At 36.5% G+C, this 27,347-nt stretch overlaps 2 protein-coding genes across 4 annotated transcripts in view; one reads left to right on the top strand and one right to left on the bottom strand.

The window, feature by feature from the left end:
* The window catches only part of PSMD1 (proteasome 26S subunit, non-ATPase 1), a 113,609-nt gene that overhangs the window by 45,300 nt on the left and 40,962 nt on the right, over window positions 1–27,347 (bottom strand). The gene's annotated exons all lie outside the window — the stretch shown is intronic.
* On the top strand, window positions 34–26,302 carry HTR2B (5-hydroxytryptamine receptor 2B). Of its 2 annotated transcripts, XM_055290949.2 has the most exons (4): window positions 34–255; window positions 1,096–1,816; window positions 10,535–10,735; window positions 15,040–26,302. In XM_055290949.2, exons 2-4 carry the CDS (start codon window positions 1,465–1,467, stop codon window positions 15,930–15,932), a joined length of 1,446 nt encoding a protein of 481 aa, XP_055146924.1. In that variant the 5' UTR covers window positions 34–255; window positions 1,096–1,464; the 3' UTR covers window positions 15,933–26,302. The 2 variants fall into 2 exon arrangements, with proteins under 2 accessions (XP_055146924.1, XP_063501368.1); XM_063645298.1 differs by lacking the exon at window positions 34–255 and having other exon boundaries at window positions 936–1,816.

Genomic DNA, 27,347 nt, shown 5'->3' with positions numbered 1-27,347 from the left:
AACTGGTTCAACACGCTTAACAGTGGTTTTATGAATTACAATGAATGCTGCTATTCTCTAAAAATGAATGTATCAAAGAGGAAATAACCTCCTTGGCATGCTTGCAGCTATACAACGTATTTGTTTCACTGCTTTCAACTGCCTGTGCTGGAGGCTCCGAATAAGTCAATGGGAGGAGGATTTCAGTCACAGCAGCAAGCAAGTCTAGTGAACAGATAAGATGACATGCTCGGCAAAATAACAACGAAACCAGAGGTAAGCATTTAATAAACACATATGGAATTAATCTAAAGGTTTTTTTTTAATCTTCAAGAATTCTGCTATCATAATCTTTCATTTCTATTCAGTGGTTTAAAAATCAAAATGAAAAATTTACTAATGCTAAAGCAGAGTTTTTAAAAACGTGATTTGTACATTTGATGAACAAATAAATGGTTTAATCTTCCTTTTGGCTTCCCTTTCTTCTCAAGACAACTGGGAAGGTTCAAAAAATAAACACTACTTAAAACAAAAAAAGAATTGGTTTGAATTTGGCAAATTTAATGATTAAATTTAGAACACAATTGTTGCAAAGACATACCATGAGAGATGAAATTACTAAAAACAATTATTTGGATCCTACTAATACCTATATTTTTTCCTTCTCTCAAACTAAAGGAAATCTAAAATGACATTTATATCAGCACTCACAAACCTGATCAGACAAAGCCAATTACATATAAGGATCCCTAGCTGGTAAATCGTTTATTTAGACCCTTGTTGGGCTTTGAGTGTTTCTAGGTGGGTGGCCAGTGCATACTAAAAGTTCTATTCTCAACTACAGTGTTTCAACTTTTCTATTCTTCTGTAAGTCAAGGTAAAAAGACATTCAAGGGTCAGGAAACACCTAACTTTTTATTATAACCATTGAAAAAATTAATGTGTCTTCTGTTTCATTAACTGAGCAACATCAGAAATACAGTATATTTGGAGAATTGGCTGCATTGTCACAAATGCACAACAGACTTACTAAGAAGGGAAAGGCTATGAAGTTCAAGTGTTTTTACCACTTTCAGAAATGAATAAAATAATGCAATCTATGTATTTTGTATCTAGGGGGAACTCTCTGGCATGCAAGTTCAAACACGACTCTACAACTACGGCAGAAAAAGACAGAGAGAAACTAAAAAATATATATATATCCTATTTTTTTTCCCACAGCTATCAGTTTCTTTCACTGGGCTTTCCTAAATTTAAGCCTCTAGAAAATAATAAATACTTGGAGATCTTACCTACAAACATGGACAGATGTGTGTATGCGCTCATTTTAGAGAACTTGAATTTTTTTTTTTTAAAGGAAGGTGTCAACTTTGGCTTTTGAGTGTTTGGCATGGGTACAATGCCTTAAAAAAACAGATGAGCAGCTTAGCTACTAACCATGCTGACCACCATTTGGAACGGGATTGAATCACAGAAAAACAGCAAATGGCTCTCTCTTACAGAGTGTCTGAACTTCAAAGCACAATTCCTGAGCACATTTTGCAGAGCACCTTTGTTCACGTTATCTCTTCTAACTGGTCTGGATTACAGACAGAATCAATACCAGAGGAAATGAAACAGATTGTTGAGGAACAGGGAAATAAACTGCACTGGGCAGCTCTTCTGATACTCATGGTGATAATACCCACAATTGGTGGAAATACTCTTGTTATTCTGGCTGTTTCGCTGGAGAAAAAGCTGCAGTATGCTACTAATTACTTTCTAATGTCCTTGGCGGTGGCTGATCTGCTGGTTGGATTGTTTGTGATGCCAATTGCCCTCTTGACAATAATGTTTGGTAAGTATTTCACTTTGTTTGTGCCATCAAACCACAGAACTATGATATACTATTAGAGAACGGACACTCATTTAATCTTTACTTTTCTTGAAATAAAAGATGAACTTGGACTATTTAAAGATACGGCAAGTAAATAGTCCCTTGTTTTACATCATTCTCTATGGTTGATCATCAGTTTTAAAGAGCAAAAAATATTTTTTGGAAACTATTTTTCTCCCTCCTAAGCTAGCTAATAAAATCATTTAAAAAGTCATTCAAGTTAGTGATATTTATAGATTCTGAATATATTACCTATAAATTATAGTGAATAGGCCTACACTTTAACTTTTCTACACTGATACTTTTTTTCCTTAAAGCAATAACTAGGACACTTCTGGGACAGATATGCGCTGGGTTAACGATAAGGTCTTTGAATCACTAAATCCCAATTTAAATCGCTAAACCCCAGTTTAAAATTGGAATTGTCCAAAAATTCTTATTATAGCTCTTAATAGTTTGTATATTATAAACTTGAACACAATTCCTACATATGTGTCATGTTAAGAAAAATTATGTTTAGTTGCTGAAGGAAATGGTTTGGCTCAGAGTGTCCAAAGAGATGATCCACCTATTTAATTTTTTATGATATATGGGCATCTGTGTTCCTGATAGGCCTCTAAGTTAGTAAGTGGATTAAAACCTAGTTACTGCTATAATAAAAGGTATAGTTTGACACTGAAATCTTAGTTTGTTATAATAAAAAAATAAAATAGATACAAGTAGTTCCAGATTTCTGCATATCATCTCTAGTTATAAAACCTGGGTAAACACAAATAATTCTGCTGATGAATTATGAGGGCTCCTAGACCCTTGGAATCAGCATTAAATTTAACTGATTCAATGCTTGGTGTAAACCGATATTCCATTCATAAACTGCCTAAGCAAAATGATTACTTGTGGCAGACATAGTTTCTTAGAATTATATTTACTTATATGAAGATAAAAATATTTTAAGTTATAGAAGTAAAATTTATTAAACTAGAATCCATATTAGAAGGTAAAAAACCTCTGCTATTCCAACTATTATACCCAGGTTTTACACATTACCATTTTATAAGTAATAACAGAAAAATATCTAAAACTATTATCAGATAGTAACAGGTTTAAACCTTCCATTTTAAATCAACATTTACCTGGGCTTTAAAATAAATCAAGAAAATTATGTGACAGGACAAGCAGTAATGAGTAAAATTCTACTGCTTTAATTAGACTTTCTAATAATTAATAGTCTTTCTATCTCCCTGTTTTATAAATTTGTAATCTTTTAAGTAATCTAATGCTGCATGAAACCATGAAAAATAATTAAGAAATCTTACTAACATAGAGAACATAAAGAACCCTAATTCTGAATAAAGCTTAAAAGAAAGTACTATGTAGAAATATATATATGCATATTTGATAAATATTGTACAGGCATATGATTCCAGCTCTCACCTCCACGTGCATAATAGTAGCTTAAGATGTAAAATCATACTTTTCAAACTGTGCTTTGCTAGGCATACAGAAAACGTCAAAATGCTTATTTCAGACTACCATAAAATTTAATACGTCATTCAATACATGAAATTGAAAGAATTATGCAGAAGTCAATTTTAGCTTTAAAATCTTTGAGCCCATAAATATCAAACATCTATTATATGCAAAGTACCATGGCAGATACTAAAATTATCAGCTAAATGGTTAAGGAATCTTAAAAGGCAAAGTACCATAGAATTAAAGTGAGCTAACAAGCAAAATACAAAAACAGGTAACAAAGGTAATTCCATGTATTCTATAGAAAAATAGGTATCCAGCAGCTGAAAACTTTAAGTGTATATTTAAAATGTTGGTAGCCAAGATATCCTTAGCAATACAAGTTAGCAGAAAACCCAACATATGTTAACATAAAATATGTGAAATGTCTTCATATTTATGTCTTAAATAATTGATAGATATTTTAATAGTATTTCATTCTTCCAAATGTTTGTTAACTTTAAATTTATTTTTATTTATTTATTTTAATAGAGATGGAGTCTGGCAATGTTGCCTGGGCTGGCCTCAAACTCTCTGGTTCAAGCGATCCTCTGGCTTCAGCCTCTCAAGTAGCTAGGATTACAGGCACATTCCACCATGCCTGGCTCACGTTTGTTAATTTCTAATTACAAAATAAAATATTTTATAGCCCCAAACACTTTTACTGTCAGAATTAAGTTGTATAGTGGGGTTTGTAGATTTTTAAAAAATGAACAAATCTGTGAACACTATCTAATACATTATTGCATTAATTATTTAAAGCATAGTTCAATTTCTATGAAAAAATGTAGGAAAAAAACACGTTGCCCTCTAACAAACTTCAAAGGATGAATTCATAAATTGGGAACTGCATGTATTACAAATGGAAACCTGACTTCAAATACTAAGATATTTTTATAACCTTTTGCAAGTTAATAAACCCTAAGATTTTTCTAAACTAATGCATTTACAGGAACTTCTGATAACTTTAAAAGGCAGAATTAGACTTTACACTCTTATTGTAGTGGTAATCTTCAGGACTTCTAACGTTTGTACAAACAAGTGTTCTTGGTTCTATGATAAAAGATTAACTATCACTATGACCAATAATTTTAGCTATCTCAGAGGAATTCAATGAAAGTAACACAAAAACTATACTAGCTCGTAGTCTAATAAAATGAAATTTTAAAAGTAAGAGCAGTAAAATATAAAAGTGGACTTTGTGTCCTTATACTGAGAGATATTTTATTCAACCATTGATATGTATAATATTTAACAATATACAGTTTGAATTCCTATCTTCCCAAGATTATGACAACTCAGGCACAACATTATCTTTCAAATGAGTTGTGCTAGGGCAATTTTTCTGCCACTTCTTCCTATCTGGGAGTACTGGACTTCATCTTTACAGTTCTAGTTTTTTATTGTCTTGTCCATAATTCCTAAAATCCATGATCACAAATCAACTGCTTATAACATAAGGCTTGAAAATACCTACATTAGAAATACTTGAGCAAGAAAACAACACCTTATGCTGATATAAAAAAGACAGGATGTTAAGAGCTTCTCTGAACCTTTCTTTCATTTTATAAGTGATTTAAAAAGTAACGGGAGACTGGGCATGGTGGCTCACACCTGTAATCCCAGCCCTTTGGGAGGCTGAAACGGATGGATCACCTGAGGTCAGGAGTTCGAGACCAGCCTGGCCAACATGGCGAAACCCCGTCCCTACTAAAAATACAAAAATTAGCTGGGCATGGTGGTACGTGCCTGTAGTCCCAGCTACTCGGGAGACTGAGGCAGGAGAATAGCTTGAACCCGGGAGGCGGAGTTGCAGTGAGCCGAGATGGTGCCACTGCACTCCAGCCTGGGTGACTGAGTGAGGCTCCGTTTCAAAAAAAAAAAAAAAAAAAAAAAAGGGAAAATATGGCATCTGACCATCCATTGGGCATTATTGGTTTATTTATAAGTTTTTTTTTTTGAGATGGAGTCTCATTCTGTTGCCCAGACTGCAGGGCAGTGGCATGATCTTGGTTCACTGCAACCTCCACCCACAGGTTCAAACGATTCTCCTGCCTCAGCCTCCTGAGTAGCTGGGACTACAGGCACAGGCCACCACACCTGGCTAAGTTTTGTATTTTTAGTAGAGATGGGGTTTTGCCACGTTGGCTACACTAGTCTTGAACTCCCGACCTCAGGTGATCCACCAAACCTGGCTATAACTTAAGTTTTAATTGATGCCTCATGATCTATAAGTTCAAACAGTATCTGTGGTATAGTTGAAAGAGAGTATATAAAATGGCTGAAAAGGCTGTTTGAAGCAAGACATCCCAGGGTTTGAATCCTGGTTCTCCTGTGTTGGATCAAGCAAGTCATTTATTGTTTCAGAGTTCAATCACTTATTATTTCAGAGTTCAGTCACCTTGTCAAGCAGGGCCCAGCATCTTATAAGCACTAACAGTAATTGGTAGAGTACTGCATGCAAATTAAATACGATTTAGTTGAGATTAAGTCTAATCAGAGATGAAAGAAATGTATAGCAGTAAGAGCAAAATGGCAGTTATTCATTTATGCAGTAAAATGTTAGCCTACCCAATTCTGAAATGGAGGAGAAAAGCAATTAATTAAAGGCACTTCTGTTTGTAAAGTGGAAATTTTAAAAACTAGGAAAAAATTTTGTAAGCATTAAAATGCTTAAATCATTTAAAACACTATCATATTAGACACTGAACCCCAGGATAACTCATATGCTCAAATGTAGTGAAAAAAGTAAAAAACAAAACAGAAACTTTCAAAGAATAATTTGAACTGAACTATGTCTTTCTTTTCTGGAAGATAAAGACAGAAGCATTAGAATTTCTGAGATAAATGTTATTTGAAAATTATGTTCTTTTTGGACATAAGAACTATTTATGATTTGTCCTGCTGCAATAAGTTCATGAACTGAGTACCTGTGTAAACTCTATAGGAACAGCCCACTTGGAATGCCTTTAAAAATAGTCTTTTACATCCTCCAAAGGGAAACATTTTATGTCCCAGATTTATGGACTGATGTTAATTATTTTCGGGACAAATGGTGTAACCTGACTTTCCAAACTAAAAAGCTGCCCAAAGGTTAAGCAGGTTTCAGATAAAATAAGTCTGCCTCATCAAGATATGGGGTTTCTAGTAAAAATCCTCAGGTTTCTGTACTAATTCAAAAGAAGGCAAAAACAAAAAAAACCCCAAATCTACAAAAAACCCAGACATGCAATGCATACAGGTTATTTTCCAGTACCATATATAAAATAAACGGTAGTTAAAATTCAACATTAGTAAAAAACATACTTTTATGACAAATTTAATTCAAAGTTAAACAGAGTTAAACTGTTCTCAGCCCATCCTCCCTCATCCCCTGAAAGTACAGCTTAAAGTTTTAAGCTGAATCAGATGCATGCACTTTTGCTACAGCAGGTAGAAAGACAAACACTCTTATTTCATACTGATGATTTGGCTTGTTTCTATGTAGGAGTGTTTTCATGGTTGAGTTAGTTGGCTAGTTTCTGTTAAACAATAGTAATAAGCATTAACATTTATTGAGCGTTTTCTTTATGCCAGGAACTGTTCTAAACGCTTCACATGTATTTAATCATCATCCATATAAACTCTATTAAAGAAATCCTATAAAACAGGTACTATTATCCCCATTTTACAGAGGACAGAGAAGCAGAAGGATAAGTAATCTGTTCAAGATTACAAAGTAAGTGGCAGAGACATGATTTAAACCCAGGAGGACTGATTCTAGAATTCACACTCTTAACCTTTATTACTCTGCTTTCTCAAATGCCAATGAGAAATTCGACCAGCCAAAACTGTCATATTTGGCATACAGAACCAACATTTATATCTTAAATAACCCCATGTAACTGTTAAGAGGATCACAGAATTTTTTTCCCCTAGGAACAAGTTAGAACTCAGTATTCTTTTCAGTTAAAGTTGTAATTCATATTAAGTGGAAAAGAATACTTGAGCGTCAACCTATACTTGTACAAATACTTCAGATGACTGCAAGATTTCTTTTCTGTGGAAGGTATTAGACCTAAGCCCATACTTATGAAGTTGTTGAACCTTGTCTGGGAGACAAATAAAAATTTATATAACTGAATGACAGCTCCTACCATCCCTTATGTATGGCAGAATTTAAAGCATAGTCTTCATTTTAAACAATAAAATATTTGCGCTACTGATATTCTTTAGATAATTAAACAATTGTCTAAAAGACAAAACCCATCTAGGACTTGTTTCGTTGCTTTAATATTCAGTCAGTAATTATTTCAGGCATTCACAGAAATGCTATTATTCTTTCTTAATTTTAATGAAAGAGTCTAATTTAGAGCCCCAGAATAACAGTAATTTAGTTGAAGAACCTAGTAACTTATTTCCCTCAGACTGACTCTTAGATATATGTTTCTTTCTTTCCATTTAAGTATGTAACTGTTTTATTTCGTTATTTCAAATTTTCAATGTCTTAAGTCTTTGTGGAAGTACATTGGACAGAATACATTGCAACAAATAAACGTAATTAGAAATTCTTAAAACCAAAATTCCTAAAATAAACGTTTTGAAATAAAGTATTTCACCATACCAACTTAACCTTTAATTTAGTTATTCTAAACAGAAATAAACTTTTCTGACTTTGAGCTAACTAAATTAATACTAACTAAAAAATGACTTTAGAATGAAAGTCTCTAGACTAGGAAAAGTCCCTTTATAAAACAAGTGTGTCTAGAACTGTTTTTAATTTCTATAAATTCCTAGATTACCCAAATCTATTAGGCATTTAAAAAAGCCTCTTTTTCTTTTTTGCGTTGTATATAGGGTTTCTATTAATTTAATGCAGTTATCTTTTTCTTTTATGTTACTTTCATAAAAACTATCCACCAGTGTTTCACGGAACTCGAAATCAGAAAGGCTTGGAATTGTAAAGATTCATCTCCCTTAATCTTAAATGTCAGTCTCATTCTTTCTTAAAGAAAATTCTGTATCACATCTCAATATTTCTGTTAACAATAAAGCACTAACTGTAATAAGAAAATTCTAGTGAATTTCAAGTGAGAATGAGTTTATAAATTCTGTTCAAAGTGAGGCTAACAGGGCTTCATAGGGTTACTTAAATCAGCACTAAAGAAACTTTCCTTCTTAGCCCACAATTAGGAGTATGTGGATCAGATGGTCAAATTCCAAAGACACATACTTTTTATATGAATTTTCTTATGGCTTCCTGCTTATGGCTACTAGATTTATGACTAGAATTTTCCAAACCTTAATCTTCAGAAGTATAATCCATAACTAGAATAGCTAAATAGACAGGTTTAAATAGTTGGCAAACCATTTTAAAAGATGTTACAAAGAGAGTAAGGACTTAAAGGAAGGAAATCTAAGATACAACACAGTAATTACCTGCCTTTTAAATCCTTAACTGCAATCAATATCTCTGACTATAGCTCTAGACGAGTATTTTTCTACCACCCTACTTACAGTCCTAAATCTAGAACTTCAGCTCAGTTTAGAACGTACCCTCATTTTTAGTAGTTTCCACTGCAAACTCTAAAATGATTCTTTTCACTCTACTTAGACTGTTAGTTTGCTTTAAAGCTGCCTGTGTCCAAGGTCCTTTTCCACTAAATGACAAAAAATCTGAATGCTATGGCTAAGAGTGAGAAAATCCAATTGATTAGATTTTCTCCAAACACCAGTTCTCTGACTTAATTTATTCTGAGAGGCCTCCCATTAGTTCCTTTCCATGAGACATTCCAAGTGCCTGTAACCAACCCTACAATAGCAAACTTAGGTGCATCTTTTAAGACTCAGACACAAACCTTCCCAGAAAGTCTTCCAAAGCACTGCTTCTCAAATGTTAATTTGCATACAAATCACCTGGAAACCTTGTTTAACTGCAGAGTCTGATACAGTAGGTCTGAGATGAGACCCAAGAGCCCTTAAATTTTAAACAGTTCATAATAGAAGAGTCTCTTGTTGTTCTGTAATCCTGAGATGATTATCCTGGTTTTCCTTCAATTATGACAATCACTTTATACCTGTCAAAGTCAGATATACCTGCAATAGCCAGAAGAAAAGTAGATTGCATTTTATCAGTGGGCATATAACAATCAAATCCTAAAAGAGACTTAGATAATCTCACATGCATGACATTTGTTCTCTACAGGAGTTAAACTGGATTCTAGTGGAAATATCCTAGTGGGAATTCTAAAATTTTAGTTGTTTTGAAACTGTAAACATGTAAGTGGTGGGTGTTATAATGCATAACATATTAAATTCACATATGTATGAACATCTGTGTAAGTAAATTTATTAGAAAACTATGCAGAATATTCAATATCACATCCACACCTAAAATTTTTTTAAGGTTAATATTTCTAAAGTGCTTAAGACTATATGAGGTATGCAATGTTTTTTATAAGAGTTTGTTAAATAAATTAAGTAGTACGTCTAACCCTGAGATTTTCTTTTCAAACCAAAAGTCTGTACTAATTATTATATCTCCAGTTTTTGGAGTGAATGATGGAATATAGAAGGGGAAACAATCTACTTTTCTTCCGGATAATCTGAAGCCATTCCTTTTGCAATCTTTATTTGAGAACTATTTCTGTCAAAAAAATCATTCCACTATTTCACCAAACTAGAGAATGCTATAAACAAGGATCTTGCTGCTAGTTATTGCCAGAAGTGAGCCCAAAACCCAGGTGTCACAGAGACTCCCATTCTAATATGCTTTTTGTCATACTGTTTCCTCTACATGGTAAAATGTTTTCTTTTTATACAACAGCAGCTTAAAAATAAATACCAAGGTCAAGTTATAGTCACAACACTACATAAATTTTAAAAAGATCACAAATGGAATCGACAAAAGAGCAAAGGTCACAATAATGCTAAAAAGTTAAACTGCTGCTGACTTAGAAAACAGGTATAATTATTATACAAAATAGAAAATGTATTTAAAAGTTACCATCCACAGAAATATTGAATTTAATGTTGTCTCCATTATCTGAAGTTAAACATTATGTTGTTAAAGTTATAAAATTTCAGATGAGTAACAAAAAAGACAAAAGATGTATCACCTGAAAAACTGTAGACTGAAGGTTGCCATTTTATAGGAGAAAATGTTTGTCTTGTTTTTGTTTCTTTCAGAGGCTACGTGGCCCCTCCCACTTGTTCTATGTCCTGCCTGGTTATTTCTTGACGTTCTCTTTTCAACCGCATCCATCATGCATCTCTGTGCCATTTCAGTGGATCGTTATATAGCCATCAAAAAGCCAATCCAGGCCAATCAATATAACTCACGGGCTACAGCATTCATCAAGATTACAGTGGTGTGGTTAATTTCAATAGGTACGTAGAGAATGCTAGAGTGTGGGTGGTATACAAAGTCTTTGGTTCCACTTGGCTAGGAGAATACCAGGTCTGGTAGGCAATGAAACTCAGCATGAGAGGTCAAGCCAGCCTACTGATACATTAACATAAGCTCCTTATGTCATTGCATTTATCATACAGCTTCTAAACCATACTATTGGTAAAAAGTGTGACGAGTAACAAAGCTCATGTCCTCAGAAAGAACCATCTGCACAGTGTTTACTGAGATTTCTTTCTGCTTAGATTTCTATATGCAGAAAGGTTAAGTTTGAGAACAGTTTTCATAATTATGGTCTAGCTAGCATTTGGAATCCTGCAATTACATTAAAATAACAAGAAATGAAATGCATCTTAAATCACATTTTAAAAGATTAATAAGAGAAAAAACAAAAATAACTCAAACATTTTGTAGGCAGGTATCAAAGAACACAAACTCATCTTGGAAGCCAACATTTCAGTACATATGTGTACAGATTAAAGGCAGTTAAGTGTCTGCTTAAGTGGGTTTTTTGTTTGTTTTTTTCTTTTTCTGGAGACAGGGTCTTGCTCTGTCACCCAGGCTAGAGTGCAATGGAACAATCATGGTTCACTGCTGCCTCGACTTCCCGGGCTCAAGCGATCCTCCCACCTCAGCCTCCCAAGTAGCTGGGACTACAGGCACACAGCACCACGCCTGGCTAATTTTTGTATTTTTGGTAGAGATGGGGTTTTGTCATGTTGCCCAGGCTGGTCTCAAACTCCTGAGCTCTGGCGATCCCCCTGCCCCAGCCTCCCAAAGTGCTGGGATTACAGGCATGAGTCACTGTGCTTGTGTTTTGAGTATGTTTAATTAAAAGTTTTAAGAGAGATGCAAAGAAAACATATTGATGTTCAGAAATTATTTATAAAAGAAATCCTTTTTCTTCTAAATCATCTTATGGCCCTGTACTCATCTATAATACTCAAAGCTATACTTCTTATCATGAAGTATGTGTAAATCATTCAAAGCTCTTATACGTTAGTATCAGAAAAACAAATAGACTTGCAAAAATTACAATGGTTTGACCAGCAGATTCGCTTTTTCCTTGTAAAAATATTTCAAAGAGGCAAAAAATTAAGAGACCTGGAATACTTACATTACTCCTCCCTAATCTGAGTAGGAGCACTGGGACAAAAACAGCAAGAAAGCAAAACAATGACATTGACCTTTATATTCCTGAAATGATGATATAAGGGCTTGACCTCTTTGAAAAAGTTTGGAGGTAAAAGCAAGCTGTGTTACTCCTCTGGTGTGGGAAGAAAGCAGGGTCAAGAAAAAGTCTATTCAGAATGAAGAGATTTAAAAACAGTGAGAAAAGGCTAGTTGAGGGGGCAGATGCCAACAGAGCAGAACCAGCCCCCCAAAAGCAGCTACAGAAAGGGAATGGGAGACAATGGGTGAAAATTAAAATTTGAAGTGGAGAGGAGGAAAACTATAAAAAAAAGACATATTTATGCCAGATGACTCACATTTGGTAAGCTCACTGCAATGAGGGAGAGGGCAAGGGAGAGTGTGAGGTATGTGTATATTGGGGTGGGGTGGGAGAGTAGGACAGAGAAAGGGAAAAAAAGTTGAAGAAACGGATCCTTAAGAATAATTAGAATATTTGAAACTGTGAAATGTGATCAAGCTAGTAAAGTAAGCAGCCTGCTGGTATAAATGACATCTAAATTAAGGCTGGATACCATCAATGTATAAATTGACCACATTTTTATTGAGTGTTTATAATGTGCTAGGTACTAAGAATACACAGATGATCAAGAAAAAGAATCTTTGCACTCAAGAAAGGCAGACATATAAACAAATTACACTAATACAAAGTGATGAGTGATGCAGGAGAAAAAATAAAAGGAAGACTCATGATATATAGATTTAGAAATCCACTTCTTCCTTTTATAGGTAAGAAAAAAGAAACCTAGAGGTTTTAATCAGTTGGCTTAAGAACTCTTACAGCTTTTCAGCACCAAGGCCAAGATCAACGCTCTTTCACTTCATTGCACTTTGTCTTGTAGAACTGATCACAAATTAGTAACTTGGAAAAAATGAAAATGCAGATGACAATAAGCTCAGTTTTGAAATTCTACAAAATGCTGAAGAGAGCTCACTCTCTTCTTTTGGATTTACAGTTATCCTAGGTAATACCTGGCAACAGAAAGTATAATAATATAACAGAGTAAGGGCATAAAAAGTACCAGTGAAAACTTTTACAGTTGTTGACCAACAAGCTGGATAGGAAAGCAGTGTGAGTCTTGATATTAATAGAATGTAAAAATTGAGATGAATGAAGTCTCGTTAATAGAATGTGAAAACTGAGACGGATGAATGAACTAGAGATAAAAATAACAGTAAATAGAAGTTCTCTAGGAGTGAAGGGTAGCAAGACAAGGAAGGGAAGTATTAGAGTTCATAATCTTAGGGATTGTTTTAAGTAGACTTGTGGATGGCTTTAGTGCAAATAATAATAATTAGAGTCAAAGAGTTCAAGAAATATAAAATTAAGGTCTTAGAAGGGTCATGAATGGGATGAAGTTGTGGAAAATGCTGGCACTGGAGCAGTGGAGAGAAGACTACAGCAGGTATTGAAGCCATTGATGAAGATGAACAAATGTCATGGACGTTAACAGAAAAGCAAGACGGAGAAGACAGTATTAAGTAGATAAAATAAACTTCAAAAGGCAAGTGTTTTGGGGGAGAAATAAACAGTGGAATGGTGATCTGAAAGTAACAGGGTAAAGCAGGGGTCAGCAAACTTTTTCTATAAAGGGTAAGACAGCAAATATTTTGGGCTTGCAGGGTGTATATGGTTTCTGTCACAGCTCCTGCACTCTGCTGCAGTAGAACAAAAGCAGCCACAGACAATATGTTATTAACAAATGGGAGTGGCAGTGTGCCAATAAAACTTTTACAAAAATAGAATGTGGGCCAATGGTCCTCAAACTGTAGTATAATGACCCCGGTGTAGAACAAGTATACAGAATCCTCTTTCTGGCGGTGTACATGAGGAAACGTAGAGAAAGTAATGACCTCTGTTAGAAAAGGTTTGAGGAACATATTCTTGTCAATGGCTCTTTAGCTACCATAAAAAGGGTGTGCAGATGAGGGGTGCTCTTGGATTCACAAAACAACACAAGGATTCCAGAGGTTTCTAAAGATCAATTAATTCAGACATTTAAAAAATGTCTGCTGTTTCAAAGAAAAAGATTTAGGTCAACCCCTATATTATTTGTCTTTCTAATAAGCTACTTCACCAAGCAACAACATATTTAAATACTTACTTCATGGTATTTAAAGATCAGAAAATTAACATGAGGTATATTTCTTCCCTACGTCATAGAAAAACTCTTTTTTTTTTTTTTGAGACAGAGTCTTACTTTGTCGTTGAGCGTGGAGGGCACTGGTGTGATCTCGGCTCACTGCAACCTTGGCCTCCTGGGTTCAAGTGATTCTCCCACCTTAGCCTCCCGAGTAGCTAGGACTACAGGCGCGTGCCACCATGCCTGGCTAATTTTCATATTTTTAGTAGAGATGGGGTTTTGCCATGTTGGCCAGGCTGGTCTGAAATTCCTGACCTCAAGTGATCCACCCCCACTTGGCCTCCCAAAGTGCTGGAATTACAGGTGTGAGCGCCACTGTGCCCAGGTTTCTACAGAAGAAGAAAGATTAAGAACTCATAATCTTTCAACATCACGATTCACACACACTCAAACTTTAGCACTTTTTAATGAACTTTAGTTTTCCCTAAGCAGTTAGATGGAAAGGATTAAAAGACATTCACACATATCAAAAGGTAAAACTGTTAAATGAAACTGTAACCTCAAAGATAAAACCAAGTAAAGATACTGAATAAATGTACTCTGAAGTGCCTCTAGATCAACTACACTGGATAATAAGAAAAAAGCAGGTTCTCTTCTGAATTTCTCTTCCTTAATCTGAGATAGCTTAAAAAACAAAAATAGATTATGAGAAATGTAGAATAAATGAAGACATTCTCTACTATATCATGGATATACTATAGCTTTAGGGGAGCTTTCATTATAAATCTGAAATTACTAACCAATCTCTTTGTTTAAAAACAGATTTGCTCACTTAGGTTCTGTTTGTCAAATCTTCACTGATGAATGCTTTGACAAATCCTGCGCTGTGGGTCCCAGGAATTATAATGCACCAACAAGCATAAAGTTATAAGGATACAATCCAAAAGGATCTAATCTAAGAGTTACAGGTCATAAAATGACTCAATTTATCTTGTTTTCCTCTTCCTTAGGCATTGCCATTCCAGTCCCTATTAAAGGGATAGAGACTGATGTGGACAACCCAAACAATATCACTTGTGTGCTGACAAAGGAACGTTTTGGCAATTTCATGCTCTTTGGCTCACTGGCTGCCTTCTTCACACCTCTTGCAATCATGATTGTCACCTACTTTCTCACTATCCACGCTTTACAGAAGAAGGCTTACTTGGTCAAAAACAAGCCACCTCAACGCCTAACATGGTTGACTGTGTCTACAGTTTTCCAAACGGATGAAACACCTTGCTCGTCACCGGAAAAGGTGGCAATGCTGGATGGTTCTCGAAAGGACAAGGCTCTGCCCAACTCAGGTGATGAAACAGTTACGCGAAGAACATCCACAATTGGAAAAAAGTCAGTGCAGACCATTTCCAATGAACAGAGAGCCTCAAAGGTTCTAGGGATTGTGTTTTTCCTCTTTTTGCTTATGTGGTGTCCCTTCTTTATTACAAATATAACTTTAGTTTTATGTGATTCCTGTAACCAAACTACTCTCCAAATGCTCCTGGAGATATTTGTGTGGATAGGCTATGTTTCCTCAGGAGTGAATCCTTTGGTCTACACCCTCTTCAATAAGACATTTCGGGATGCGTTTGGCCGATATATCACCTGCAATTACCGGGCCACAAAGTCAGTAAAAACTCTTAGCAAACGCTCCAGTAAGATCTACTTCCGGAATCCAATGGCAGAGAACTCTAAGTTTTTCAAGAAACATGGTATTCGAAATGGGATTAATCCTGCCATGTACCAGAGTCCAATGAGGCTCCGAAGTTCAACCATTCAGTCTTCATCAATCATTCTACTAGATACACTTCTCCTCACTGAAAATGAAGGTGACAAAACTGAAGAGCAAGTTAGTTATGTATAGCAGAACTGGCAGTTGTCATCAAACATAATCATGAGTAAGATGATGAGTGAGATGTAAATGTGCCAAGAATATATTATATAAAGAATTTTATGTCATATATCAAATCATCTCTTTAACCTAAAAGTTAAGTATTAAGAATATCTAATTTTCCTAATTTGGACAAGATCATTCCAGGAAGAAAATAATTTTGTATAGCTACAAATGAAAACAATCCAGCACTCTGGTTAAATATTAAGGTATTCAAATGAAATAAAGTCAAATCAATAAATTTCAGGCTCTTAAAAAGAACCACTGTCATCATAAAATTTATTCGGTTCCTAATTATATGCAAAGTTGTGCTAAGAATGAAATAAAACAAAACAAACATTAGCCTTGCCTTCCAGGGCTTAAAAGCGTAAGGCATGATACAGAACAAAAGGAACACAGAGCTAAAAATAAGTGCACAAAACAGTGATCACATCTGGAGGTGGGTTAAGATTGCCATTTATAGTCTGATTTAGTTGAATGTAGTCATAATTTTCCTATAATCAGGAAACTGTTTTGATGGAAGGGATAGGAAGGATAGTAGCTGGATATCACACAAAATAACAGGAACTTGGAACTAGACCTGTTTGTTAAATGACTGATATTGGGCATCTACTCAGCACTAGGTGGGTCTATTGGAGAAGGAGGAAAAAGCAAATAAAATCGCTCTTGGGTACTTGAACCATATTAGGTTTCTTAGAGATATTAATTAACATGCACAAGCATGGGACCTTAATCAGGGATACAAACTTTAAGTCAGATCATGCTTGCCTATCTATGCTTGTCCAGTGACTCAAGTGAACTTCCAGCACAAAATTTTTTATTCATCCTTTCAGTATATTATTTTGCACTGTTAGATCTCAGAGTGAGTCCAACCTGTGCCACTTACTAGACAGCTGATTAAATTTAGGAAAAATACTTAATTTCTTCAAGCCCCAGTATTCTCATCTACATTTTATACAATTCTTATGAGGATGAGTACATAGAAGGCACTCAGTAAATGGCAGACAATTCAATCTACTTTTGATATATATTTTAATGCTCCTGTTATAAGTGCAAATTTAGGCTAAGGCGGTCTGCAGTGAAGACAACTCATACCTTAGCTTTTCCTTTTCAGGTTTACCCATATTTGTCCCTCAACCTATGACTCTATTGCTGTCCTTCTGCAGGCAACTCAGTTTAGGATAATTACCTCAAGAAATGTATTGGCTACGGAGAATCTCAGTGTGTAAGTGAACAAGGCATGTATTTTCACAGTGGCAGAATCCTTTGCTAGAATGCGGCTCTAATACATAAATCCTGATCTGTTACGATTCCTTACTGGCTATATATAATCTGCTGGGAAGAGTATATCATACACATTTAATTCCTAAATCATCAAAGCTTTAGGCATGTTTTCCCTACTACTAGTCTAAGATTTTTCAGCAGCATTAGGGGTGGTTATCTCACATAAGAGGCAAAATAATTTACATTCCTTAAAAAAAAAAATCATTCTCTATTTTGGTTTTTGGTTCCGGTCTCTAATATGATGGATTTGGCATATGTTAAGATTTATATTCTTGCCAAGGTATGTTAAGATTAAGTTTTCAGTTATCACTATGACGGTATTCCAAATTCTGTATTTTATGCATCTGAAGGCATACATAATTGTTTCAGGAAATCTATACACCAGAGTTGGCAGGCAATCACATTGCCAAAGCTCTACCCATAGACAACAATCTAGATCAAAAGAACTATCTTCTCACGTGCTTTGTACTGCCTCCAAATTTGTGTGCTTAAATATACGCACACCTACAGAATTAGCCACAACACCTATAAACTGTTTCATGTCAAATCCTTAAGAAAAATTTCCTTGCTTACAATTTTTTTTTTTCTTTTTTTGAGACAGATTCTCACTCTGTTAGCCAGGTTGGAGCGCAGTGGCGCAATCTTGGCTCACTGCAACCTCCGCCTCCTGGCTTCAAGCGATTCTCCTGCCTCAGCCTCCCGAGTAGCTGGCATTACAGGTGCCCGCCCCCACACCTGGCTAAATTTTTTATTTTTAGTACAGACAGGGTTTCGCCATGTTGGTCAGCCTGGTCTCCACTCCTGGCCCCAGGCTATCTGCCTGCCTCGGCCTCCCAAAGTGCTGGGATTACAGGTGTGAGTCACCATATCTAGCTCTTGCTTACAATTAACCCAGAGATCTTTCTATAGTTAATGAGACCCTTCTACTATTTCCAGAATATTCTAGAAAGTGAAACATAACTCCGCTATTGACTATTTCTGAGAAGTACAACAAAGCCACAAACTCTTACCACTTTGATGCAGAACTGGTATTTCCATTTTATGAATGCTTTAAAGAGATGTATAATTTGAAAGCAAATCTCAGCAGTTAAACACCTTATGTAACAAAAGAACTCCAGTTAATAGTCTTATCTTAGAAGAAAAGGAACAGATTATAACTATTTAGAATAATTTTGAAAAAAAAAAAGCTTTTTATTCCTTGTTACTGCCAATTAATGGAGAGAAGAAAACAAAGATGTAGGAAAAAATGAAAATGACAAAAAGTAAGGAAAAGTCACAGCACCTAGACAGAAACACAGAAATACTGGGGCAAAAACAGAGAATAGTATACAGAGAATATGTATCAAATTGATATAGAATTGTGAATGGAGATGTTGTAACGATGATCATGAATTTAATGGTAACTGGTTCACTATGAGGGTTTCTTCAAATTATAAGGATCAATAATGATGTAACATTTTTATATTCAAGGAATCACCTTGTGTGGTCTAAAAAACAGCTGCACAAAGAATCTGTTGTTCATCTTGCAAGATCCGTATCTAAAAGCTTATGAATGTATACACTGAGAAACATTTAATGCCATATTATAACAGCTTAAATCACAGCAACCTGCAAGGGACCACCAAGACTGTCTAATTTTAAGAAATGTCCATACCAGATTATCAATTTGTTCATTATAGCAACTTAATTTCAACAGATACACAAAGACTAATTCTTTTGACTTTCTTCAATTTCCTTTCCAGTGTCAAGTTAAAATAATTCAGATTCTACTCACTTCCAAATGAGTTTTCGGAAGTCAATGCCATGAACAGTACTGCATAAGTTGTTATAATAATAAAATCTGCCTATGAAAGTACTAACAATTGGCCCAACAATCACTTATTTATTAGATGCTCCACTAGAGAACATTTATTTAGATAAAAAATTAATGTACTACGTTCATTTCAATTAAGCAAGAACAGTTATCAAATTAATTTTTTACTTTTATTATAAGCATTATGAACAAATAACAATCTACAAATGTCAGAAGGAAGAAATAAAATACTGTAACACCCTGGACTATCCTATGAATAAAAGAGATAATATACATAAGAATTTTACACAAAGACAATTTTATCTTAGTTGTTGAAGTATAAATATGTGTTTACTAACATGTTTTTAGTATTCATATCCAATAAGTATACTTAAAAAGAAGTTTTTAAAAATTATGAAGAAATAAACTCTTAAAACACGGTTTAAGACCAAATGTCCACAAATTCATTTTAAGGGAAATCTAAAGAGGGGGAAAAAAGATGGAGAGCATGCTAAGACAGTAAATGATGTCACTTCAGAAAACATGTACTAGTCTTAGGAGATAGGACAGACACTTCTCAAACATTAAACTTAATGAGGAAAATTGAGAATAAAGCTGTTCTATCAGAGCCACTAAAAAGATGGTGCTCTGACTGAAAGGATGGTGCAGAAAGCACTGGTCTATCATGAAGCCTGTTTAGAATCTCAGTATTTAGCTTTATGACAGTGGGAAATTTTGTTAAACATTTTGGAACTCAATTTCCTTATTTTTAAAAAAATGAGAATACTAGTTTCTTCTACTTCAAAAAATTCTCACTCTAGGGAAATAGCAGTAAACTAAAACTTAGAGAACGTAGAGAGGATTTTTAACTCCAGCTCCTTAAACAGGTCAATTATATTTAATTTTCATTTATAAAATAAATTTTAGACAAAATTTTTCCAGTTCTCACTTCTTAAAGATTCATTTTATGAAAAGAGATCCAAGAATGGTCCCTTAGAAGTAGCAAGCACATAAATAAGTTCTTTTGACTATCCCATGTAGTAAAACTCTCACCAAAACCTAAACAGCTCATGGGAGACATCTGCTGCTGAAACTGGGAACTTAACGTGTGTTAGCTACAGGAAATAAAAGGGCAGACGTGAATTTTGTTAACTAGAGAGCAAAGCACCACCAGGTTAAAAATGGAAGAAAAACAGTTTTATATGACCATCAACTTCCTATGTGGCAGAATATAAACACCAAGCCACTGATTTATATTGTTATAAAATATAAAGTCACTGACAATAGAAAAAATTAACAACTGACAAGAAACTAAACAACCTAAGAGTCAAACATGAGTAGGATGCTTTACACAACCCAAGAGATACTAAGGGTACACCTGGAAGAATATACTTTCCATACTAAAATTATCTAGTTCTCTGATAAGAATCCACAAAAAGAACCCACTCTGGATGGCCATGACAGACCATTTTCTCATTTTTTAATTCTGTCTAAACTCTAGAGCAAGAATAGGGAAAGGTTAGGGTCACAGCTTGGCTACATGTTGTGCCAAGATAACAGGAAGGAAATAGAAGTAATTAAATTTTATTTTGCTTCCATCTTTTCTCTCAGGGAGAATAATTTTTAGACAGAAAGACTGATCAAACACAAAACAGATAAAGAGTCTAGTTGCCTTAGATGAGTTCCAGTCACAAAGCTCAATGAATCACCTTCTAGAAATAGAACAAATTTGTGTATGTAATTATGAAGCCAAATTTTGGAAGAAAACCAGAAAATGGCAAAGTACAAAAAGAATGTAAATGATGAAGTATTCCAATATTTTAAAAGAGAAAAGAAGAGATAGGGTTCAAGAAGTTCAAAGTGTGGAGTCTGTGGTAGATCTTTTGACAAAATGCAGAATAGCTTAATACGCATAGGTTTTGCCAGATCTCAGAAGAGGCCTCGAAGAACACTGGACACTTCTATGAAAAGTGTAACTTAAGAAACAATCAGGCCCAATAAGTCACATAACCTGTTTAGAGGCACCAGACTAGTTGACTTGGGTAAATATTATGTCATAAGGATTTTGTGAAAATTGTCTAGTGTCTTTATGAAAAAATTGGCAAAATGAGAGTTAGAGGATAACACAGTGAAGACTAGTATTTGATATTCAATCTAGTATTTGATATTCAAGAAAACTGGTGTAAGAAGAAATACCATGCTATATGGGTCTGTGTTTTGTTCTGTTTTATTCAACAATTCCATCCACGATAGGAAAAAAATATTTTACAGTTTGTAGTAAATGGATGACTTCCTATCTGGGATATTATGCAGAAGACTCTGTACCTAGTTCATAATGGATGTTCAAGAAATTATCTGTTGGATTTGCATACAATTTTTATAACAAAGATTCACTCCCAGGGAATCTGGGGTAGAAAATCTCTTCTGAAGTTTAAAAGGACATAAGAGGTATGATTTATCTAACATGCACTTTAGCAACTTACTGTGTAATTTCATAACAAATAAGCTATAACAGGCAGTATCCATATAATAGTGAGCCTTGAACAATATGGGATTGAACTGTATGGGCCCACTAACAGGCAATTTTTTTTTCACTGAAAATTACACTGAGTGTACCTACCTCTTCTGCCTCCCCTTCTACCTCCTCCACCTCTACCACCACTGAGACAGCAAGACCAACCTCTCCTCTTCCTCCTCTACCAACCCAATGTGAAGACAACGGGGTAAAGACCTTTCTGGATGATCCACTTGCACTTAATAGTGAAGACAAGTGTTTTCTCTTCCTTATGATTTTCTTAATAACATTTTCTTTTCTCTAGCTTACCTTACTGTAAGAATATAGTATATAATACATATAACATAAAAATTATGTTAATTGACTATGTTATCCATAAGGCTTCTGATCAATAGTAGGCTATGAGTAGTTAAGTTTTGGGGGAGTCAAAAGTTATACATGAATTTTCGACAGTGTAAGGGTTGTGGGGTCAGTGATGCTAACTCCCATATTGTTCAAGGGTCAACTGTACTTTTAACTTTATTCTTTAAGATAAAGTACAGACATACCTCAAAGGTATTGTGGGTTTTGTTCTAGACTACTACAATAAAGAGAGTATAGCAGTAAAGTGAGTCACATGAACTTTTTGGTTTCCCAGGGCATATAAAAGTTATGTTTACACTATACTATAGCCTATTAAGTGTGCAACAGCATTATGTCCAAAAAAATGTATATACCTCAGTTAAAAAACATAGCCAGACCCAACGGGTGGCTCATGTCTGTAATCCCAGCACTTTGGGAGGTGGAAACAGGAGGATCTCCTAAGGCCAGAGTTTAAGATGAGCCTGGGCAACACAGTGAGACACTGTCTTCACAAAACAAACAAACCAAAATTAGCTAGAGATGGTGGTGAGTGCCTGTAGTCTCTGCTACTCTACAGTTTTGCCTCAACACAAGCTCAATAAGCTCAAGTTTGCCTCTGAGCAATGATCACACCATGGCACTCCAGCCTGGGCAGCAGAGCAAGACCCTCTGTATTTAAAAAACAAACAACCCAACAACCTTTATAGCTAAAAAGTGCTACCGACCATCTGAGCCCTCAGTGCATATTCATCTTTATGCTGGTAGAATGTCTTCTGATGTTGATGGCTGCTGACTGGTTAGGGTGGTGGTTGCTGAAAGCTGGGGTGGCTGTGGCAATTTCTTAAAACAAGACAATGAAGTCTGCCACATTTTCCTTTCACAAAAGATTTCTCTGTAGCATAAGATGCTGTTTGATGGTATTCTACCCACAACAGAATTTCTTTCAAAAGTGTAGTCAATCCTCTCTAACTCTGCTGCTACTCTATCAACTAACTTTACTAAATATTCCCAATTCTTTGTTGTAATTTCAACTATGTTTCTTTTCATTAATTTTTTTCTACAGCCTAATCTTGGAAGTGATTGTAGGAGATCGGTCAGGGTGGTGGGAAAAGTTATAAAAACTATAGGGAAAGATGCAAACCTTTCTGGAAGGTGGGGAGGTTTTGCAAAAGCTTCAAAAGAGGATTTAACCGAAGGCAGTTAAATTCTCTTAAGAGCAAGGGTTAGTTAACAAGGGAATGTAAAGAAACTTATCTAGATAAATTTGTTTATTCCTGTCTCCAGAAACTAACCTTTGATCATTCATGTGCAGGACTGCTCTCTACTTGGTGGGTCAACAATGTTAATTACCCACAAATTGTGTTTGCTCCAAGCCTTTCTCATTAAATCTGTGCTAAACAAATGCAAGTGTCTCTGGTTTATCGGGGTGGCTAACTCTCTTCAGCCCCTAGTGCCGGCAGCCCCCTAGAGCCTGCTCTTTCACTGGATATCCGTGTCTGAGAATTCTTTTCATTCATAGCTTGGCCAGAGTTGGCAGGACAGACTCGGCAGGTGGTGCTCCTGCATGAGGAATGCTGCAACGGATTGCGAGGGAATCCTCAAAAATGAAGGTGAAGAAACTGCGCAGTCAGTAAGTCATTGGTGCCCACTGTGGATTTCCAAGTTCGAGGGGATTGTTCAGGCTAGGGTTTCATCATGGGACAATAGTTATTAGCTCAATGGCAACAGTATATAAAAATATCGAAACAGCTGCTTAAAGCTAGCGGAGCCTCGGTTTTGCAGGCTCAATTAAGGGACCTAATGCAAACTGTTGTGTTACATATGAGTTCTAAATTTCTTTCCAAAGAATATGTCAGTATGTTCAATTCTTTGCCTTCTACTTTTAAACTTAAATTCCTCGTAAAGCAACCTTTTTCCGATTACCTACTCCACCCTAACTCATTCCAATGACCTGCTCCACCCTAACTCATTCTGATCACCTGGTCCACCCTAACTCATTCCAATTACCTGCTACCTGCTCTGCCCTGACTCCCGCCAAAGCACTCACCCCATCATTCTCTTTAAATTAGCCAATCAGAACTAGTTTAGCCTCTGCGTCTAACCCTGGCCAACAGGGGAACGACACAGCAGCAGGGGCCACGTGCGTCAGGGATAAGAACCCCTTCCCCTCCCCTGTCCAAGTGTGTGCTCACCATTGCTCCATCTGTAAGGGCACACTCTTCTATAGAAGTAACTTGCCTTGCTGAGAATTAAAAAGAAAATTTTATATTTGAGTGCTATTCCTTTTGCGGCATCGAAACTTTATATGTAACAATTTGGGGGCCTTGCCCATGATGGCATTCCCCTCCGGGACGGTCTCTGGTTCTCTCTTGTGAGGAGGCTTGCCCTGCCCCCTTGCGGCAGCCTCAGGGGTGAGAAATCAAGACCCACCTAGTGCGAGGAATAACCCGAGCTCTCAGCAACGCAGAAAAAAATAAAAAATAAAAAAACTGGCCAGCAACCTAGCTTAAAGTATCTTCACATACTGCAGCGACGACTCTGTGCACAGACCAAGGAAGGAGAAGCCATGGGAGATGGTAAAGTATTTCCTTGGTGGTCAGGACCAAGATAAGAAAGCCGCAAGGGGGGGGGGGGGGGGGCGGGGCGGGGCGGTGAAGTACTCCTTGGTCGGGGTGGCTTAGAGGTTAAAAAGAGGTGAGACATCCCCATTTCAGGGGATTGAACCTCACATACCTCCAGTAGTAGAAAAGGCAATAAATTTCCAGTGGGGAAACAGCCTCACCCCAAAAGGCAAGAAATTTCCAGTGGGGAAATTGAGCCTCACCCCAAAAGGTGAGAAATTTCCAGTAAGGGAAACAACCTTGAACCTTACCCCAAAACCATCAAGATGGAAAATACCCCAAGCAAGACAGGGAGCAAGGGAGATAAAGATGGTAACAAAGATATCCCCCTGGATAGCCCCCTAGGTCTCATGCTAAAATACTGGAAGGATAATGAAAGGACTAAACTTAGGAAAAAGCAACAAATGATAACAATATTGCTGTTTTATTTGGACTCAGGGACCCATCTTCAAACCCTCAATCTTCTGACCAAAGTTTGGGTCGAATGAGGATGTAACGTGTCAGCTTCTAATCCAATATGTTAATGATAAAAGTCCAGTGTCTCAAGAAGAACTAGGCTATGCCTGTTGTTGGAGGCAAAGACCTGCCCTCCCTTTTCCTTTAAAAACAAATAGGGAAGAACCCAATCTGGTACCTCAAATCGAAAAGTCAGAGGAGCCAGCTCTCATGCCTAAAAATTCCAGCGCATGGGATCCCTTAGACTATCTAACCCCATTCGGTGTCCCCAATCTTTCCGCTCAGACAGCCACTGCTGCCTCAGATCCCGTTCCAAATTCCCTCTCTACTCAACGTTATCCTTCCTCCTTATAACCCGGACTCTTAGGAATTACCATCCCATCAGCCTGTTCCCTCCCAACCTAAATACCCCTCTCTAAAAGGACTTCAGTGTGAGGCAGAACAATGTAAAAAAGATATTCAGAATTTCCCATTTCCCTCCGTACCTAAGAGATCAGCCCCGACCTTCTTTCCTTTGAAAGAGGTACCACAAGGAGGGGGGGCCATTGGCTTTGTAAATGCTCCCCTAACCAGTGCAGAAGTCCAGAATTTTAAAAAGAGCTTAAACTGCTACTAGATGACCCTTAAGAATGGCAGACCAAATTGACCAATTCTTAGGACCTCAGTTGTACACTTGGGTCGAGTTAATGTCCATCTTGGGCATCCTCTTTTCAGGGGAAGAAAGAGAAGCTCTACTCCTGCTAGTCCCTCCCCTAAAGGAAGGGGAAGGAGAGGGGAGAACAGCAGCATAAGTGGCTGGCAGAGGCAGGGAAAGAACAGCAGAGAGGAGAGAGAGAGAAAAAAAAAAGAGAAAGAGAGGGGGGAGAGAGAGACAGAAAGGGAGGCAGAGAGAGTGAGGAAGAGACAGAGAGACAAAGAGGGAGTCAGAGAGAGAGAGAGAGAGACAGAAACTCAGAGAGAGACATAGAAGTAGTAAAGAGAAAACAGTGTACCCTATTCCTGTAAAAGCCAGGATAAATTAAAAACCTATAATTGATAATTGAAGGTCTTCTCCGTGAGTGACCCTGTAACACTCCAATACTACCTTGTTGTCAGTGTAAACAAGGGCATAGCCTGAAAGCACTGAAGCCACTTACATCCCGTAGCTTTCCTATCAAAAATCCTTAACCCAGTAACCCACGGATGGCCCAAATGCATTTAATCTAGCGGCAACTGCTTTGCTAGAAGAAAGTAGAAAAATAGCTTTTAGAGGAAAAAACCTCATTGTGAACACACCTCACCAGTTCAGAAATATCCTAAGTCAAAAAAAAAAAAAAAAAAAAAAAAGCAAAAACGTAGCTTACTAACTCAAAAATCTTAAAGTATGGGGCTATTCTGTTAGAAAAAGATGACTGAACATTAACCATTGATAATTCTTTTAACCCACCAGGTTTCCTAACAGGGAGTCTAAATCTTAATTACCATACAAAAGTCTGACCAGACCTAGGAGGAACTCCCTTCAGGACACCATGGTTCCTCCTCGATGACTGAGGGACAAAGACACAATAGGTATTCGGTAACTGATAGGGAAACTCTTGTAAAAGCAGAGTTAGGAAAATTGCCTAATAATTGGTCTGCTCAAACCTGCAAGCTGTTTCCACTCAGCCAAGCCTTAAAGTACTTACAGAACCAGGAAGGAACCCTCTATACCAATTCATGCCAAGCTCTCTCTCTGCTATATCTCGAAGTCTGGCACCCTGCGGGTCAGCCCCTGAGGGCCATCCAGCTTCCGTCTCCCAACACTAAGTTCACTTCGTGTCTCTCATGACAGGGAGGAAACTTAGCATTCCTCGGAGACCTGAAGGGATGCAGTGAGCTTAAGAATTTTCAAGAGCTTATCAATCAGTCAGCCCTTGTTCATCCCCGAGCGGATGTGTGGTGGACCTTTACTGGACACTCTGCCAAATAACTTTTGCTTTAGTCCAATTGGCTATCCCTTTCACCCTGGCATTTCATCAACCAGAGGAAGGAAAAATAAGACATTGTAAAGCAAGAGAAGCCCCTTATGGGTCTTTCGACTCTCACGTCTATTTAGACACAGTTAGTCCCACAGGGAATACCAGATCAATTTAAAACCCAAAATCAAATAGCTGCAGGATTTGAGTCAATATTTTGGTAGGTGACAATAAAAATGTAGATTGGATAAACTACATCTATTACAACCAACAGCGATTTATTAACTACACTAGATATGCTGTTAAAGGAATAGCTGAACAATTAGGGGCTACTGGTCAGATAGCTTGGGAAAATAAGACAGCCTTAGACATGCTATTAGCAGAAAGAGGAGGAGTTTGCGTCATGATTAAAACTCAATGTTGCACCTTTATCCCAAACAACAC

Source organism: Symphalangus syndactylus, chromosome 8, assembly GCF_028878055.3.
Source record: "Symphalangus syndactylus isolate Jambi chromosome 8, NHGRI_mSymSyn1-v2.1_pri, whole genome shotgun sequence".
Taxonomy (NCBI): domain Eukaryota; kingdom Metazoa; phylum Chordata; class Mammalia; order Primates; family Hylobatidae; genus Symphalangus; species Symphalangus syndactylus.
Note: the sequence above shows the minus strand (reverse complement) of the source record. Positions and strands in the feature narration are given on the sequence as shown.